This window comes from Platichthys flesus, chromosome 10 (genome assembly GCF_949316205.1).
Source record: "Platichthys flesus chromosome 10, fPlaFle2.1, whole genome shotgun sequence".
NCBI classification, from domain to species: domain Eukaryota; kingdom Metazoa; phylum Chordata; class Actinopteri; order Pleuronectiformes; family Pleuronectidae; genus Platichthys; species Platichthys flesus.
The window spans coordinates 21,715,773-21,731,144 of record NC_084954.1 but is presented as its reverse complement, the minus strand read 5'-3'; the positions used below and the strand labels follow the sequence as shown (position 1 = coordinate 21,731,144).

The 15,372-nt window shown below is 39.8% G+C and overlaps 1 protein-coding gene and 1 non-coding gene across 2 annotated transcripts; one reads left to right on the top strand and one right to left on the bottom strand.

Annotated features, from left to right (window-relative positions):
• Positions 1 to 4,953: 4,953 nt before the first annotated feature.
• On the top strand, positions 4,954 to 5,035 carry trnas-gcu (transfer RNA serine (anticodon GCU)). Its single transcript has one exon. It is a non-coding gene; the product is annotated as a tRNA-Ser (tRNA).
• Positions 5,036 to 8,300: 3,265 nt separating this feature from the next.
• On the bottom strand, positions 8,301 to 14,338 carry LOC133962421 (gap junction beta-4 protein-like). The gene is made up of 4 exons (XM_062398025.1): positions 14,181 to 14,338; positions 10,775 to 10,987; positions 9,433 to 9,734; positions 8,301 to 9,351 (listed from the first exon to the last, which is right to left on the bottom strand). The coding sequence occupies exons 2-4, from the start codon at positions 10,943 to 10,945 to the stop codon at positions 9,003 to 9,005; spliced, it is 822 nt and encodes a 273-aa protein (XP_062254009.1). The 5' UTR covers positions 10,946 to 10,987; positions 14,181 to 14,338; the 3' UTR covers positions 8,301 to 9,002.
• Between the last annotated feature and the right edge of the window lie 1,034 nt (positions 14,339 to 15,372).

The window sequence follows — 15,372 nt, the reverse complement described above, 5'->3', positions numbered from 1 at the left end:
CTTTATTGTTTTGAAAAACGTGTTTTAACAATTGTGAAAAACTGTAATTTTTGTGAAGGGGGGGAGTTGAGCAGGCCGGTTTACAGTTCTGTACTGTTCTCTGTGTGTACCGAAATAACGTTTTTTATGTTGCATATTTGTGTGCTGTTTTATGTTTGACTATGAAAAAAGTAGGCCTACATTGACACATTTTACAAAAGGAGAAATGGCTCATTCTCTAGAGTCACTGTCATTCATATGGTGTGTTCCATTTTGATGATTGTGTTTTCAGTTTTGCACTACAGTGTGCTGTAAATGCTTGGTAGTGTGCAAGCAAATGCTTAGTTGTGTGTACTCAATGAATGGCATGTGTGTGTCAATTGAAAATATGGCTGTGTGTACCAAATGAAAACACGAGTTCCATTTTGTGAACAGGTAAGAGATTTGATGGCAAAGAGTCATCTTGCAAAGGGAGTGTCAGGTTTACCATTTTGTGTGTGAGGTTTTCAGTTTTCTGTGTGCAGTTTTGAGAAAGCTGTTATTGTTTTGAAAAACGTGTGTTAACAATTGTGAAAAACTGTAATAACTTCACACAATCAATCTCCGGAACAAAACTGTTTTAAAGACAGAAAATGTAAACTTTAAAGGGTAAATAGAAAGCTGTCAGGTAAAGATCAAAGACATCTCATCCTCTTTGGAGAAAAATAAGCAGCAGGTAATTGTTCTGAATGTGTAAGAATAATAACGTGAGATACGTCATGTGGATAAAGTTTTGTTGTGATAGGGCCGGTTTCATAGACTTTGGTTCCCAGGTGCTGCAGCTGAAGGAGAACAACTGCACATTCTGATTGCAACTAACTCGCTCCCACAATATTTTAAGGTCATGTGACATGGTGATGTTCTGCCGAGTTGGTAAAAGTCAGACAATTTCTAACCAGGTGCCTGATCAAAAATGAAAGCTGGTGGATTAAAGCTAAAAACACAACAAAAAGTTGTGGATTTGTTAAACAACACTTTATTTTTGCTTGAAAGAGTAAAGAGACATTTTCCCGATATGGATACTGAAAAACTGCAGATGAATATTACTTCAGCTTTTAAGAGGTTTTCTTCTGGAACTCTCTCTGTTCAAGTATTTCTGTTCTAATCACAGACAGAAATATTCCATACATGCTGAATGATATTTATGATAGTGGGTTTGGTGTCACAGAAATAAAAACCCAGGTTTAGTCTGGCTGTTTGACTGACTGTATTATTCCAGAGCTATCAAACCACGATGTCCCACGGATTATATTACATGTAAAATGTGGAATAAAACTATGACACATCCGTTTCTTTGCTATTGTTTATGTCACTGTATGAGTTTAGTGACTTTTTTTTATGCCTGATGTATCACATGTTGAACACTCAAAACAGATAGTAGAGAAAGAAAAAAGTTCTTCATTTATGCAGCGTTTTAAACAGCTTTCCTCTCAGGTAAATGGACACACACACACGCACAAACACAAACATATACACACACACACACACATAGCACCTTTTTGCAAGTCCCAAGTAAGTCTCAAGTCTTTGCCCTCAAGTCCCGAGTCAAGTCCCAAGTCAAGACAGGCAAGTACCGAATCAATTTCAAAGTCAAGACTAACAAGTCTCAAGTCAAGTCAAAGTCCTGAAGTTTGAGTTTCGAGTCTTTTCGAGTACTTTTGATCACTGAGTAATAATATATTTACACAGATCATGTATGCTTTTAAAATCTGTATTTATTTATTAAAAGAAGTGCAATTGAAATTGCAGAAAAAAAATTGTGCTGACATTGCACTTCCCTATTGCACTATTAACCAGTCATTTTTAACATTTAACTCATATTTTGCAAGAATATTCTTCATTTTAAACCACTCCTTTACAGAATGAACACATTTGAAAAAACAAGTGCAACTGTAATTATTTGTACAAACGTGCTAAAATTGTATTTTGCATTTTAACTAGTTCCACAGCAGTTTCTGTCCTTTCCTGTGTTTATCTCATCTCATTTATCTCACCTCATATTGTCTGTGTGTGTGTGTACATGTGAGAAACATAACAAATACATGAACATGAACATTTCTGTCCTGTCATGTGTTTATCTCATCTAATTTATCTTACCTCATATTGTCTGTGTGTGAGTGTACATGTGAGAAACATAACAAATACTTGAACATAACAATGAACAGGGTTGTGCTTTTTATATGTCAGGGCCCTATGCTGCATTGCATTTGCAAAAGACCAAATTGGCCAAAAGTCTGTCAGTCATTTGTGCACGATGGGGACGTAGTATGATTCCACCAAGTGCCGCTGCTAGCCATTTTGGTGCCCTAAGCATAACTCCTCTATGATTACATTAAATAATCATCAATAAGTACAAACAAGAATAGTCAATCTTCTTTAACTTTTTTTGAGCAATTTAATATATCTCTTGTTCTGACTTTTTTGTGATATACATGGCTAAAAGGTACCTAATTTTTCTATACTGAATTAATATCGGCATTATAATTGTAAGCTAATTTATTTAATGACGTTATTGTTGAGGGTTGATTTGTATTTCCGGTTTTAAGTGGGTTGCTGGTAGTGACTCTTATTTTGAAAGGGGGTTTTCAAGGAAGTGGGTGCTGTGATGAGTGAAGTTGTAAAATGAACGAAGAATAAACGGGTGTGCTGTCCCGAGCGCAGGACCTGCTCTCGTTTCCTTTGTCGGCTGAAGCCGGACCTATGATACAACCAAACGCTCGGCTACATAATTATTATAACTATTATGATTTTTCAGTTGCCTATTTTTTGGTGCCCCCTCAGGACTTGGTGCCCAACGCACAGCGCCTAGTGCGCGTTTTGGGAGCGGCGGCGCTGCACACCGAGACTCACACAAACACGATGAATGATACAGAGCGCTCCTTAATAACATAGTTTTTAATCTTTGTGTTTTGGGGAAAGGAGCAAGTCTTATCAAGTCAAACGGCTCAAGTCCAAGTGAAGTCACGAGTCATTGATGTCCAAGTCGAGTTGCAAGTATCTTTACATTTTGTCAAGTCGAGTCTAAAGTCATCAAATTCATGACTCGAGCCTGACTCGAGTCCAAGTCATGTGACTCGAGTCCACACCTCTGGTATTCACTGCAGTTAGACACAGGGGCTGTTGGACGGAAGAACATTAATGTTACTCAAGGTAAACCATGTGTCAAGGAAGGATTAAAAGACACGTCTCTTCTGGAATAGAATTAGAAACACAATGACCTCTGCTTGTTTGTTTTAGTGAATGTCTGGTTTAAGTCAGTTCGATCTGTAACTGAGACATATTGGGATCTAATGAAGTTTTAAGTGTTAAGCCCACAGGGAAGGTGTCACTACATTATAACCCGAGGGTCTATCTGTCACTGGACGGAGCTCAAATAGAACAAGCACTGTGCTTATGTGTGTGTGCGTATCCATTGGAAACTTTATTAGTAACTAAAGACTGTTGCACTTAGCACACAGATGGAAAAGAACACAACCTTTGAATTAAATGCAGTGTGTGATCATAGAAACAGAAACATCGCATAATATGCTTTGGAACAAAGAATCTAAAAGATCCCATCTCTGTGAGTCAATTCATCCGTTATTCATTGTTCTGAGTTGCATTCAGTTTCCACACAGCCCTGTTAACGTGTGTAAACCAGCAAGTAGTGCCTGCTCCTATCACACATCTACATGACGTCCTCCCTTCCTGTCGAGACCGACATGCTGGCTTCACCTTGAAACGCAGAACCAGGAGCCTCTGTAGGTCTTTCCACTAAATGACCAAATGCATTAGTAGATAAATGAAATATGCTCTGACTAATTCTGAACCTTCACGTGATATCTGAGCTGTTATCAACATTGAGCTTCATCATGCCCCATCTCGGTAATCCTGTTTATCGAACTCCTTGCAGGTGCAGACTGGTGTCTCTTGACGTGTGGCGCCCTCTGCTGGTTTCAGCTCCACAGTTCTACGTTGTCAGCTTTTCAGTGTGGACAGATACCGTGATATCTACCCCAGGCTGGAGACAGACTGAAAGACAAGGGTCAGAACCGGCTTCCACTGTAGTTTATACCAAGTTTTCCCAGAATGCAACACAATATAATCTGTCATAAGAACCCTCCATATCTAGTTGGCTACATATATCATCAGTGTTATATTTAGTCTTGGCTGCAGTTAAAGTGCGTGTTGCTATGGTACCGTTCTGTTATGGACTGTGCTCATGAGTGACGTCATCATGACCTAAATGGGTTCCACTCACAGACTGTATAAAAAGATGCACGTAGTGTACATGACGTCACCCGTTGGGTTCTGAAGAGTGAAAATGAGGCTCTCAGTGGACGTTTCACCAGGCGCCATCATGCCGGTGCCTGATCCCCCTCCTACCCACGTTAACACGTCCAAAGAACAGATTGAAGCAAGTTAACTACCTCAGTCTAAGTTTCACATCACTTTAGTGTGCTTAGTTGTCACTTGATTGTTATTATTAGTTAATATCAATACGATACATGTGTAAATTGCATGTGATAGTGACTATATATTTCTCACAAATGTTCTGATACACGCTCGTATATACACCACTGCTATAACCACCTCGTTTATTTAGCCTGTTATGGAATTTACAGTGAATTAGACTCAGTGTAGATGTGTAATGACAGTTTAAATGTGATTATAATCTCCATTCACCACTGTTTTAAACAGTTGTGTTATGTTATCTATCATATTTATTACATATGTATCTGTATTCACACTGACAGAAGTGGAGGGATTAAATATGCACTGTTCCACAGCACTGTGAGAGATTATCACCTTGAATATTACAGATGAGGTAGAAAGACATTTGATATACTTGTATGTTATATAATGTATCATCCCCACATCACGTGAAACAAACAAACACAACAGAGCCCTTTTTAGCTGTCCACAAGATGGCACTGTGGGACATCATGTTCTACAGACGAGGTGGCCGAGTGGTTAAGGCGATGGACTGCTAATCCATTGTGCTCTGCACGCGTGGGTTCGAATCCCATCCTCGTCGTAATTTATACGTTTTGTATATGTATTGCTTAAATTCATAACGTTCTATTCCAAATGGTTTTTAATGTAAATAAAATTGATGATTAATATAATGAAGTTGAATACTCGATAACACATTCGGAAGTAACAGCAGAAGATCACTGAGCAAACCCTTAAATGAGAAATGGCAGCGGCAGTATGAAATATGTTGCCTGCATATGGGATCTTGTTCAGATTAAGAGTCCATATGAACGTCCTCCTCTTGTGGTTTTCACAACCTTGTACTTCGTTATTCTCTTGCAGAGCATTGCAGGTGGTAATCTCCAGGGGTTGAGGAAAGCCTGATTCAACCGGAGTCCGTGTGGGACGTGACTGACGCGGGGGGTGCCATGCAGTCGAATCAGGCTGTACAAGTAATGATCCTTCCGCAGGTTTACCTACGGAAACCTTGTTACAACTTTTACTACCTCTAGACAAGATAGTCAAGTTTGATCGTCTTCTCGGCGCTCCGCCAGGGCCGTTACCGACTCCGGCGGGGCCGATCCGAGGACCTCACTAAACCATCCAATCGGTAGTAGCGAAGGGCGGTGTGTACAAAGAGCAGGGCCTCAGCAGCCTGTGAAAGACTATTGAGTGTTGCAGGGCTCATCTTCAGACCAGGTAGAGCATGCATAGGCTCAAATAACTTTGAGAACCTGCTGCTTTTGCGGCTGAACAAAGCCTACCGGTAGTGTTGTTCTTCATACAGGATTTAGTCCAAGTTCAAGGTCTCTTCCAATAAAGGTTATTAATAACATTCCACTGAAGTTTGACTTTTTGTATTATTACAATACTTATTGGCAACTAGTTATGTCTACCGCTCCATGAAACGCATGTTAATAATCAGCAGTAAACATATGGTACTTTAATGTATTAACATAAAAAAATTCCCTTTACATTACTTTTACTTTTATACTTTAAGTAGTTTTGAAACCAGTACTTTTACACTTTTACTTAAGTAAAAAGCTTGAGTTGATACTTCAACTTCTACTGAAGTATTTTTAAACCCTAGTATCTATACTTCTACTTGATTCATGAATGGGAATACTTTTGACACCTCTGTTAACAGCACAGTGAACTTTTCATTACTCTGTCGGACCTGTAGTTTTTCACTCAGCATTTCCTCCGTGTTGACTCACCCAACACCATCATCTCGTACATGAGTGTAGGTCATGTCACTATGATCATTATCATCTGCCGTTAGAATTCTATCAAAAACTTGTTGATTTTCATATGCTGTGGATGAGGTGTTCAATCACTAATCATCTTGATTTCTCCTTTGATGATGCATTATAAGCCAATAAATGATGAACAGTCAGTTCAGTCAGCTGTACTAGTTCAGCTAGTAGACACACATCAGCCTAGGTTTCTTTTGGTTTATTGAACTATGACAATGTTGTTATCCAGTAGTATCATAATTAAATCATATTTCAAGCATGAAAAACTGAATGGGAAAATTTGTTTCCTGAGTAAATACAACCTGAATTTGTTCATGGCATCTATTGCTAATGTACTTTTCTCCTCTCACCAATGAATTTTGAACAATACATAGAGAAATTACAAATCTGTGGTGAAAACAATCGAGGATAACCGAAAGTGTTAAATCATATTTGTAAACAAATATAAGTCAGTTTTTCAAAGAAACTTTTATGATATTCCAGTTGACTTTTAAGCCTGAAACATGCTTCTGCGACTGCGTCTGCGTCTTTTCATGCCGCTGTGGCGCAAGACTCGTTTTCATTCATGCTTCCCCAACCGTTGCGCGTCTTACAAAACCATTCCGCGCCAGAACACTAGGCGGAGTAATGCTTTTTGCCGAAGACGACCTTAGAGACGCCTTCTTTCTTCTTCGTCGATTGTTTATTTACATAGCCACTGCGGCTCCTCGTAGCCTTTTTCTGGCGGACAAATCCGCCAGTCAGTGACAGGTTATACAAGTGATCATACTATCGGATATCTTCTGCCAAGTGCTCTTCTATTTGGTCCATATTCGTTCTTCTAAATCTTCCGTGATTTCTGCCGGTATTATGGGGCATGAAACCGGAAATGCAGCTCCAGAAGGGATGTAGAGCAGACCAATCACAGCCTTGCGGACTGAGTGAGCTTGCGGACCTTGCCGTAAATTTTAGAAAAGGGGGTCGACACCCGTCAGCACGTAAGGAGGGATACATAAGCACGTAAAGGCCTAATTATAGTCCTGCGACTGCAACCGCGGAAGGCCACGCAGCTGCATCGACGGATCCATTTTGGTTTATGCTTCCTAAACGTGTTGCGCGTGTTGCAACGCAATTCACCGCCAGAACACTAGGCGGAGTAACTTTTTTTTTTCGAAAACAAAACACACAAAGAAGAGACGTCTTCGTCTTTGTCGAATGTTTATTTATATCGTCACTCCGGCTCCTCATAGCCTATTTCTGGCGGACAAATCGGCCAGTCAATGACGGGTTATACAAGTGGTCATACTTTCGGATCTCTTCTGCCAAGTGCTCTTCAATTTGGTCCATATTCGTTCTTCTAAATCTTCTGTGATTTCCGCGTATTGTGGGGCATGAAACCGGAAACTAGACTCCGGACGGGATGTAGTAAGCCGACCAATCACAAGCCTTGCGGGCTGCGTGAGGCTCGCGTCGTTTTGTCGTATAGTTAGAAAAATCGACCGACGCACGCAAGACGCCAGAGGGCACGAAAGGGGCGTGTTGTGTGTCTTGCGTGCATGCGTGCGTCCGTGCAACACGAGTATAATTCGGCCTTAAGGGACCCGGAAGGGCTCTTGCTCTTACGGGCCCGTGAAAACGCAGAAGCATGTTTCAGGCTTTAGTCAGAACAGAAGTAGCTGGGATTTAACCAGATAATTAAGGATAAATTACCTTGTCCTCAATGGCACTGTTTGTAAATGTGGCTATTGCGACATAGCCAAACTTCTACAGAAGTGACCGTGCTGACTAGCTAGCTGTGAAAAACCTGTCTTGTCTAGCGAGTCACTGTAGCTTTATATTAACGAACAAAAGAATGAGTTAGCATCTAAACAGTCTGTGGGGTATATTTAAATATGCAGCCAAAGCTAAAAAAAAGGATGCATGCTAACCAGCTAGCCTGGTTTGTAGAAGTGTTGATCTCTTGTAATGTAAACTCAACGATGGAAGGACTAGTGTGTAATCACCTAATGCACAAATTAGCTTTGTAGCAACTTACATCTTGCTTGTACAGCAAGAATTCTTTCCCCTGATATAAAACAACCAAAAAAGAAATAATTTACTGCAATATATATTTTTAATCTGATAATCAAGAGCCCTTAACAAACACAATAAGGAATTAGCTTATTGTCAAATACAGCTGGTTCGCCACAAAGCCCTTAGAAATACAAAAATATTTATCAACTTTCCTGGAGGACAGATATAAACATGAAAGATTGTGTAACTCAACGCTCAACTCGAGGCATCAGCTCATACATTCTTGGTGGTATTTTGGTCCCTGTTGAAGAAGAAATATAAACATTCCTTTTCTCAGTCAGGCTGTTGGCAAAGGTGTCATCCATGTTGAAGATACCAAGTGCTATAATTTACAATATCATTTTTTTCCTCATGAATTAATAATCAATTTACAATTTCCTGAAAACGCAACATGAGAATCCATCCGTTGTGTAATTCTCCTGGATATGTCTCCTCATGTTGTCGGCCATAAGATGATCAGATCTGTGGCACAAAGCGTTGTCCCAGTAGCATATTGCTACCAACAGTCCTCTTCTTCAATTAGGAACTACAATATGCAATTAGCCAGTCTTGGCCATCCTCCTCAAGGAGAATTATGGTTCGTGTTCAGCTGGATGACAGAATCACAGAGGTCAGGACTGGGCCCCATTAGTCCTTGGGAATAATAGCTTCAGGTAAACCATGTTCCTGTTGTGAGGTCATCCATTAGTAAAACACCCATGGCATAGTGGCGGTTGGGTCCTACAGTGTCGTAGTTGTAGTACCTTCTCTAACCTTCTCCCGCTTATTCAAACTCAGCTGGCTGTCAGTCAGTGTCGGATCTGTCTTCCGATTCCGATACATCGACCTCGGCGGCGCTAAGTCGGTGAGCTCATGTTGATCAGCAAATATGAGTCTCTGGTTCTCGTGTCGGATCCTCAACAATTTGCTGATGCGCTTCCCAATGAGATAAACCATCTCACAGATGCACATGAAGATGCACAGTATGCTGGATACAACCATGAACAACATGAAGATCTTTTTCTCTGTTGGACGACTGATGAAGCAATCTACTGTGTTAGGACATGGTTCCAGGGAACATTTGGATAACCTAAGAATAGAGTAAACCCAGTTAGAGTTTGTAGAAAACACAATTTTTGTAACTAAAAAAGTTATTAGACATAATAATCACCTGGGCAGGTCATATCCATGATAAATCCTGTACAAGATGTAAAGGAATGATGCGTCGAATCCAGATTTGAAGACCAAACTCAGCAGATATGTCCACCACAGCCCCCCTCTCTTCTTGCCGGGGTTGGCGTACAGGTGAGAGCCGTGATGCAGCGATTCATATTTCTTGTCCTTGCCCTCGCGGAATTTCACATGAGCCATCACCATTAATGATGGGCAGGTGATAAAGATCAGCTGCAGAGCCCACAGACGGATGTGGGAGATGGGGAAGATGTGATCGTAGCAGACATTGGTGCAGCCAGGCTAAAGAGAAAGATAGATTACTACTTTTATAATGACTGTGATGGCATGAAGCATAGGTTGTTGCATTCATGTCAGTGAAAAATATGAAATTTGGCTGAAAAGAAAGACATTATTTTGTTTTGGTAGTTAATGCCTCATCCATGACATGATAAATGCATTACAATAAAATCACTACTTTGTCAGGGTGGGATCAAACATGTGATGAAGGTTTTAATAACTCTGGTAAAAATAATCTGCATGTAGAAGAAGAAGTAATAACTGTTTATATGCATCGACTTTATCATTAGAAGGTCAAGCTGAGAGAGTGAAAGTTTTCTTGATTCATTCTGTAAAATTGTCATCATATATGGGTCTTCTGTGTAGGTATTAAAGGGCCACTCTCACGGCTTCACACAACACTTCTGTTACTTAAAGGTAGTAACAAGAGATAGGCTCAAACAAATAAAGGTTTTTAACCTGTGTCAAGTGCCCTTATGGGAAGTATACTGGATATATCAATGGATATATCATATATCCATTGATATATGTAGACAGAAGGTCATATCAATGACCTTCTGTCTACAGAGGTTTGTAATACATGGCCTCTGTTAAAAAGAGCTCAAGCTCAATCTGAAGTAACATAAACAGGGTTATTTTTCATTAAAACCCACATGACTGTTTTCACAGGTTGAGTATTTGTGACAACTAAAGGGATAGACGTCTCAAAGAGCTTCACAACTAACTCACAAAGATCAGTGAGTCATACACAGTCCAAAAATGCTTGAAAACATTGCTCCGACCAGAAAAAAGTAGCCTATGGTTGTTTGGGACTAATGGGGGTTGAATGACCCCTAATTTTGCCTCAGGTGAACATTTTTCTATAGTTGGACCTTTTAAAGATATATATTTAAGAGGTAAACTTTGTGCTGTTTGTGTCAGTTGAAGGTGTTTTTAAATGTTAAATCCATCATTCAACTTGGCATGAAGTTCACAATGTACATTTAAATGGGAAACTGAAAACACATTGAAAGTACAAATGTGTTGTTTTATATGTTTGTTACCTGCCGGGTGTTACACACAAAGTCCTTGTTCTCATCCCCCCAAACCCTCTGCGCTGCGACCACAAACACCAACACACGGAACACAAACACCATGGACAGCCAGATCCTCCCAAATGCAGTGGAGTACTTATTGACTCCACTCAGCAGACTCTCCAGGCCCGACCAGTTCATCCCTGCTGCTCTACTGGTCCAGGTGATAGACACAAGCGCACCCTGTAAAAGAGAGGAGAGAAACTTTTAATGTTTCCGTATTCTCAAGACAAAATGAAAAAACAGTTCATAGCTGAATCATAGGTGAACATTGTTTGCTCCACTGTACACAGGCGTCAAATTTGGACTTTTTACAGTTATAAGTCTGCCACACCTCGTCCTATCCAACACTTGTCAGTATGTCATATGACTAGTTTTGCCTGAAACACCAGCTGCACCCTAAACGGAGCTTGGCCAGGCTTGCGTGAATCATACCAACCTAATTACAAATCTCCAAGGTAAGAGAGTTGACATTTCTAAACAATTTTCAGGTCATATAACTATGGATTATTCCTCTTTGTATTTATACAGATGGTACAGTAAATTAAATTTGTGTATTGCTTTTTGAATAGTCATTCAGGGGTAATGATATTATCAGGTTCCCATAATTCAGCAACCTCAAATAGGTTCATACACGTGACAGAATAGAATACTTCAATTATGTACGGCATCGAAGACACTAAGTTTTACCAGGAAGCACTTTGCTTTAGTCATTTCCTCACTCCTACTCCATGCCCTCATTTAGCAGTATGTAAAGGAGTCGATATGATAATCTGTGCTAAGGCTGAATGGTAGAAGCTTAAACTGGTGGAATGAGGCCCAGTGGGTTCAAGAGTAAAGTCGAAAAATAGAATCATTTAAAAACAGCGTTCATGTGTGGTATTAAGCAAGGACACTGTTAAACTTTGTTACAGTGACGGCACCTCAGGTACAAGAAGACATTGATCTTGAGGAAGGTCCGCTGTTCAGATATGTGTCAGTTGAGTGAGTTGGACTACGCAGTCAGAGCTCCAGTTAAGCATTTGAAATAGTCTGTCATCTATACATTATCATACGTACATCATCAGTAGTCGTCGACGTAAACAGACGTGACAAAAAGTTTTGCTGGGGATGTCATTGTTGAGATCTTAAATAAACCATTGTATTATTTGAAGTTACTAAAGTGAGAAACCTATAATATCCAAATCATATCTATGTTAATGCAGGTGAGTCAATGACATTTGAAATTGAAAAGCTTGGATGCTCTGCATTATTTCAAGTATAAATCAAAAGCTCACTGCTTCAGTTTGCTAACAGGGGTCGGTATGCAACCCTGCCAGGATGCTTTGTTAATAGACGAGCACTTAAGTTCAGTAACATCGCTGCTATATGCGGATTCAATCTAGGAAACATAGCTGAATAAAAGTCTGCAGGAACCTTTAAGTTAGTTCCTCAAAAAACATTCCTCTGACTAAAAATTCCAGGTAAATGCTCAGTTGTTGCATAGAGTGTAAACAGAGAAACTGTGGCGGAGCTGGTTTTATACTCCATTTTCGCATACACCCTGTAGTATGAAAACATAATTTGCAAATGATGTGCAGCTGTATCCTGGTACTGGCACATAACCCCCGTGAAACATTGCATATTCCCCAGTTTTTAGGCTTTATGCTAAGCTAAGTTAATGGGCTGCTAGTTGTAGCTTCATATTTAGCATACAAACATGACAGTGGTATCAATCTTTGCATCTAACTTTCAACAAGAAAGCAGAGTGTTTCTTAAAGCTATAGTGTGAACCTTTTTCTTCATATATTTTTGTTGAAATAGCAGATTTTCACACGTGTGCTTGAATTCAGCTTTACATGACATTGACCATGAACAAAATGCTGGTTTAGTGTTGTGGCTGATTAGTGTTCTATGTCTCTACGCTTCATCATGGACCCTGGTGATACTGTACACACAGCTAATTTGTGTGTTATAACTGAGCTCTGCTGCTGTGTTGCTCGGCTTGTTTGCTGCTGCTGAATGAACATGGTGAAAGCCCTAGAAGGCTTTTGTGTGTAAAGGTAATGAGGTTCTTAAATGAAACAGACGAGTATGATGAGTCCAGTGTAAATAAAACCTTAATCCTAAAGCTGCTGACATCTGGTAGGTTTCAGAGTTTGTGTTGCCTTGACACTGGGCAGTGTATGTTTTAATAAATGGTCCATGCAAAGCAAAAATATATGGAGACAAATGTTGAGTTTTCTATTGAATCACAGAGTTTTCATGGGCACATATGGCTGACTATGTATATTGAAATCCTTAATTTGAACAGAAATACTAACTCTGTAAACAACAGAATAATTTCCGGCTCAGTTTTTGTTTTACTGTAGATGTCAAACTAATAGTAAGTTTGGAATATTCCAACCAGTGCTAGTCTAATCAAGTTGAATTTCTTCATTTGTTTATATAAATCTTTGAAAAGTGAACTTATAAGGTGATACAACTTACGTGAGGCCGAGGTTCAGGTGTTTATACTTTTTTTTAAAGTAACATATACAAAGAATTGAACTGAATTCAGATTTCCCATTTAACTAGTAGAGAAAATTCAATCCATATGCGATCTGTAACACCACCTTCAGGCCTGTATGGATTGTTGGGCAGTGGAGGATCACTCACTGTTTAAAAGAGAGTACAATATTTAGATTTGAGAAAACAGGGGTGGTTCTTTACTGAGGAATTTCCTGTGTTAACACTTTAAACTCCAGTGCAGCAAGAGAAAAATCAAATGTGTTTTTAGCAGCATTGAGGCTCACACTGGTTTGTAATAGTTGTTTTTACCAATCACTACCCTGGGTTAAATCTAGTTTGGAATTAGTTTTATATCCATCAGCAAATAAATGTTTCAACATCTGTTAGGGAATGAAACTTGAGGAAATCATCACATAGTCAACAGCGACCAAACTGAACTACAATGAGTTAAATTTAAGGAGCCAATAGGATGCTTCATGTATCATCATGGGTGATGTGGAAAATGTTAGTGTTAGTTGTCTCCGCTCCACCCACCTCTATCTGTGTGTTGAATCTACAGTTTTTATAAACATTATATTCTGTTTCTCTAATTGTTCCCTTATAGAAGTGGCTCAATGTCTTCCCACACTGAAAATTGTTGTGCCTTAGTCATTGCTAAAGGAAAAAGTGACTCCCACTGTGTCTTTTTTTAAGGTTGTAATTAAATTTGTGGTTTTCCTCATTGCTGTTAAAACTTACAACTTGTATCCATCTTGTTTTAGAGGTAAAAATGAGAAAACTATAGAAACTCGGTTTGTGTACCATTTGAATACAGTCTTTTGTTTACCCTTCAGCCATGTGATACAGATTTAGGTAAATAGTAGAAGAAGAAGTAGAGCAAACTTACCCTGTGCTGAAAACCTCCTTAAACACCAGAACCAAAAGTGTACGAGCCCCAGCAGGAGATTAATGCCCGGCAGTGTAGTTAAACGTAGTGAAGGAAAATGTAGCTTAAAGTGTTCCTCTCCTTCCTTTCTCCCTCTCTGTCTGTCTCTGCTCTCGCCCTTTCCTCAGAAATCCTGCCAAACCAGATTCAGCAGCTGCTACGTCACTACAAACACACACACACACACACATTCACACTAAAAAATGTCTACAAGTCCTGTCTTGTCAGTTTGTAGGAAATGGAGACTCCACTCCTTATGAGCCATGTTACTAACACAGTGTACATACGTGAAGGAACAGACACATAGACTTTATTGACAGGATATCCATCCTTACCAACCAACATACCTGTGTGTCTTTGTGTGTGTGTGGTTGTGTGTGCCAGAAAGAATGACAAAGAGTAAGGGAGAGCAAGGATTGCCACACCCTTAATCTTGTTACACAGGTCTGAGAAGCCTGTGGGGTGTAATCAAAAATGTGTTTTTACACTGTGCGATGAGTTCCCATATGACCCCTTAATTACTAAATTATATAATTAAATCAGATTTGAATACATGTTGTGTATTGAACAGTTTCAGTAGCTTATTGCAAGAGGTTCTTTGATAGTGTATAACTCCATAGAATAAGACCACAAGACAAATCAATTGTGAATGTTCTTCAAGTAGGCTTCAAGAATAAATTAGATCCAGATAAAAACAAGAGAGATGTGTAACAAATAACAAAACCTGATAAAGTGTAACTTTCTTCTCATCTACACCTCCCTCAGTGTTCACTGTAATCACTGAATTGGACCAAATAAATCATATTTCTCAGCATTTAATTTCTCTACTTTGTTTTACTGGCAGCTGCTTTGACAAATGCACACGTCCAAGGATTAATCGAGTCATTTATCATCACTCACCCACTCACTCTCTGGATCTGTCTGTCTGTCTGTCTGTCTGTCTGTCTGTCTGTCCATCTTTCTGTCGCAGTGGGTAGAGGAGGACATGTATAGTTTATGGGGTTGGATGTGCGGCACATCATCCTGCGGTGCACATCATCACCGCACATCATCCCGCGCGCACATCATCCTGCGGCACATCATCGTGCGGCGCACAACATCCTGCGGAGCACTCATCCTGCTGCGCACATCATCCTGCAGCGCACATCATCCT

What these genes read in the sequence shown, in the direction of transcription:
- LOC133962421 (XM_062398025.1), bottom strand. Translation starts at nt 10,945, where the DNA reads ATGAACTGGTCGGGCCTGGAGAGTCTGCTGAGTGGAGTCAATAAGTAC. An exon ending in TTGTGTGTAACACCCGGCAG is followed by an intron (nt 9,735 to 10,774) that starts GTAACAAACATA and finishes CTTTCTCTTTAG; the next exon opens with CCTGGCTGCACCAATGTCTG. An exon ending in CATGGATATGACCTGCCCAG is followed by an intron (nt 9,352 to 9,432) that starts GTGATTATTATG and finishes CTCTATTCTTAG; the next exon opens with GTTATCCAAATGTTCCCTGG.